Source organism: Ananas comosus, linkage group 15 (assembly GCF_001540865.1).
Source record: "Ananas comosus cultivar F153 linkage group 15, ASM154086v1, whole genome shotgun sequence".
Taxonomy (NCBI): domain Eukaryota; kingdom Viridiplantae; phylum Streptophyta; class Magnoliopsida; order Poales; family Bromeliaceae; genus Ananas; species Ananas comosus.
In genome coordinates this window covers 9,455,989-9,459,431 of record NC_033635.1, presented here as the reverse complement: position 1 = coordinate 9,459,431, position 3,443 = coordinate 9,455,989, and the positions used below count along the sequence as shown (strand labels likewise).

General features: G+C 45.2%; 1 protein-coding gene across 1 annotated transcript; it reads right to left on the bottom strand.

The window, feature by feature from the left end:
* Positions 438 to 3,086, bottom strand: LOC109720947 (aldehyde oxidase GLOX-like). The gene is made up of 2 exons (XM_020248316.1): positions 1,975 to 3,086; positions 438 to 1,306 (listed from the first exon to the last, which is right to left on the bottom strand). Exons 1-2 carry the CDS (start codon positions 2,992 to 2,994, stop codon positions 692 to 694), a joined length of 1,635 nt encoding a protein of 544 aa, XP_020103905.1. The 5' UTR covers positions 2,995 to 3,086; the 3' UTR covers positions 438 to 691.

The following is a 3,443-nucleotide window of genomic DNA, read 5'->3' as shown; positions in this document are numbered from 1 at the left end:
CAGTCTACGAGACTTCACAACTAGCCAGTGTGTGCCCACAAGTAGAATTAAATTATTTATGCATCAACACATCGCATTGGTATGCTTATAACGGAAAATGTTTTACATGTTAGACAACACCAATCTTAAATATTGTTTATGTGTTGACGGCTCACATGACATTATTCCAATATGTACATTCTTGACAATACGATTAATGCTAAAATATTCTACTTACTCGAGTGCAAAAAGTCAATAGAATATTGGGAAAGAGAAAAACATAAACCATATATATAATCGGTTTACGTGATTTGGCCACTTATATATCTATGTCCACGAGCAAAAATAAGCAGTAATTTTGCAATTAAACGAGAGGACACAAAAGATTAAACGAGAGGACACAAAAGAGAAATATTTATGTAAGTGGCTAAATAGCCATGAGACTAGAAACATTTCAATTTAGCACTAAAAATTATTCCAATTTATTTATTAAAAACTTGGCCAGGATCATAGTCCCCCAGTTTAACAAATTAATCCAATTGACAAAGTAATGATAGAGAGCACAATAGCATGTGATTTGTTTCACATGCATGCATATCTAGTATACACACACTGTCACACACATTTCACACACATTTTATTTCTTCTTCATTAATTCATCTTCCTATGCTTATTATTATATGCTGTATCATTCAAAAGCAACATATATTTTTCACTGTATCTGCGCCCATACGCCCTCACTTGGAATCCCATTATTCACCACAAACACCATATAGTACCCCGGCGGCGCCAGCGCCGCCTTCGCCGGCGCCGTTGCGATCACCTCGTAAACCGCATCTCCTACCGCCCTCGGATTCATTGTCTCCAGAATCAGCAGCCTCTGGTTCATCGAGAACGAGTGCGTCGCGAACGCCGGCGACGCCATCGTGACCGACACGCCGTTCGCCGACAGTTGCCCTACGTGGAACCGCAGAGGGAACGGTGTCCCGTGGTTTATAAGGAGTAGGGGAGAAATGATTTGCGGCCGCAAGGCTGCAAAGGCGGGGTCGAGGTACTCCGGCGAGAAGGCCTCGAGGCTGAGGTCCGTTGGGTACTCGACATCAGCGAAGACGTAGCGCTCGTGCGGGTTGCTCCCCCCGACGAGCACCCGGCCGTCGCGGAGCAGCACCGCTGTCGAGTGGTACATCCGGGGAACCGTCCCCTGGGCTTGCACAGCAAATCGTGCGCCGGGCGCTGCGTCGGGACGATACAAGACGGGCGCCAGCGCAGGATTGTGGCCAATCTCCCACCCCGCCGCCCCCGTACCCGCTCCGTTTATTATGAGCACCTGAATTGCGAAAGAGAAATGCCAAGTTTAAAATTTTGTTCCAAGTAATCCTAAAAAATTTTATGTTTCTTTAAGTAGTTTTGTCAAAAATTTATTTGGACGTTAATTTTATCTTAGTTTAGGAACTAGGAAGACGACAAATTGTTTATCATTTTTCGATTTTAAAATGAAGACTACAAACAATTCACGGTTTATCTCTCATATTTTAAAAATGACGAATAATCTACCGTATTTTTTTTAAGTGGTTTTCATCCTAACAATCTATACAAATGAAATTTTTAAAACCGACAAACGAATCATCGCTTTTAATAAAGACAGTAATTGATCACAATAATCTTTCACTTCTTTCTACGACGTGCTGCTCAGTTAGATAGAATAGAGTTAGTTTACCAAATTTTTTTTTTTGCAGAAATTATTTGACAAATTATAACTTTTTTAAAGGAATTATTGCAGAAAAAAAAAGTCTATTAAATCTGCGACCAGAAAGAAATTATATAATTTCTACATTTTCCCATTCAAAAATTTAAAGATTTATAGAAAAGAAAATAGGCTTTGGGTGAGAATTGCAATTTATTTTGGATTGTAGATTTACTCTTTATTAATTTCGAAATGATTGAATTTTTATAAATAAATCAATTTAGAGATGGATAATCGGTTGACACACACACCTCGCCGGACGGTAGCAGCACCATGTCGCCCATCACCCTCGGCATCGGCATCGTCTCCATCGCCCACTCCGGCGCCGCGTCGTTGATCTTAATCCTGCCGCAGGTAGCCAGCGCGGGCAGGAAGTTCCCGTGCTGCGACGCCTGCACCCAGGACCCCGTCGGGGCCCCGCCGCAGACGAGCACTTCGGCTTCGGTCGGCGCCGGCTTCAGCGGCAGCAGCACCGAAGAGCCCGTACTCGGATAGTTTCTGGGGTCGCCGCCCGGCATTTCCGGGTACGTCGTCACCACTGCGTTTCTCACATAGTCGAATAGTATGGCGCGGTTGTTCGCGAATATGAATAAGTTGCCGTCGATATTGAGGTGGACGAACGGGTAGAGATTGTTCTCTTCGGGGTCGTGTGTTTGCGATAGGAAGGGGAGGGGAATTTCAGCGGCATCGGCGCCATTGGTTTTAGGGTAGAATTCGTAGTTGAATTGGCCGGTGCCCCCGATTATGATCGCGCGGCCGTCGGGGAGGATTTGGTTGGTGGCGTACCAGCGGCGGACCGCGAGGACGTTTTGATGCTCCGTCCAGTCGCAGGCGGCGGCATTCGCGCACGGGCTGAAGGTGCGGGCGTTGCGGTCGCCGTCGTTGTACCCACCGGTCTGGACAAGGGTGCCGTCGGGGGCGACGGTGCCGGATGAGCACCAGGTGTCGGTGAGGACGGTGAGCGGGCGGAAGGCGTTGGCAGCGACGTCGTACTCGGCGGAGTGCGCGGTGCAGTCGACTTTCATGGAGAGTTCGTTGGGGTCGTGGCGGCAGGCGCCGCCGGCGAGGGTGAGATTGGAGGGGCCGACGTCGGTGCGGTCGAAGATGATGACGCGGTCGTTGTGGAGGAGCTGCATGTGCATGGCCGACACGCCGATGCTGCCCTGCAGGAGGTCCCACCGCCCTGCGGCGGCGGCAGCAGCCGCCGCATTAAATATGAGATGAAAAACGAAGAGGAGAACACGACCATGCGCTGATGATAATATGCCCATATCACCAACACTATGGGAATTCTATTAATATACAATGTGCGTATGAATTTTAGAGTTTAGTAGGAAATGCAATATATGCATGTAAAGATCATCCCTCGCGCGCATATATATAGCTCCAGACTTTAGTCTCCTACCTCTTCAAAAGCACGGAGATTTCTGTACTCTCGTATATTTTCAATAATTGAACAATAATAAAATATTTGATTCGACGATGATTGACTTTATTCACACGATTTATACTATTAAAATTTTTTAAAAATTAAATTTTATGTAGAAAATTTTTCTTTTATTAAATTTTATAAAAAAACCTACTTTAAAAATGCATGGAGTGCAGCTTATCACTTTCTTTTTGAGAAAGATAGATAACACGCTACCCGCTTCATTTATTTCATTTAGAAATAAAGTTAGCTAAAAATGTGAATCAATTAGAATTCAAACTTGGATCTCGA

Bases quoted from the DNA above. Each gene is read 5' to 3' on its own strand.
- LOC109720947 (XM_020248316.1), bottom strand. From the start codon at position 2,994: ATGGGCATATTATCATCAGCGCATGGTCGTGTTCTCCTCTTCGTTTTT. The intron at 1,307-1,974 runs GTGTGTGTGTCA...TTCGCAATTCAG, and splicing joins TGCTGCTACCGTCCGGCGAG to GTGCTCATAATAAACGGAGC.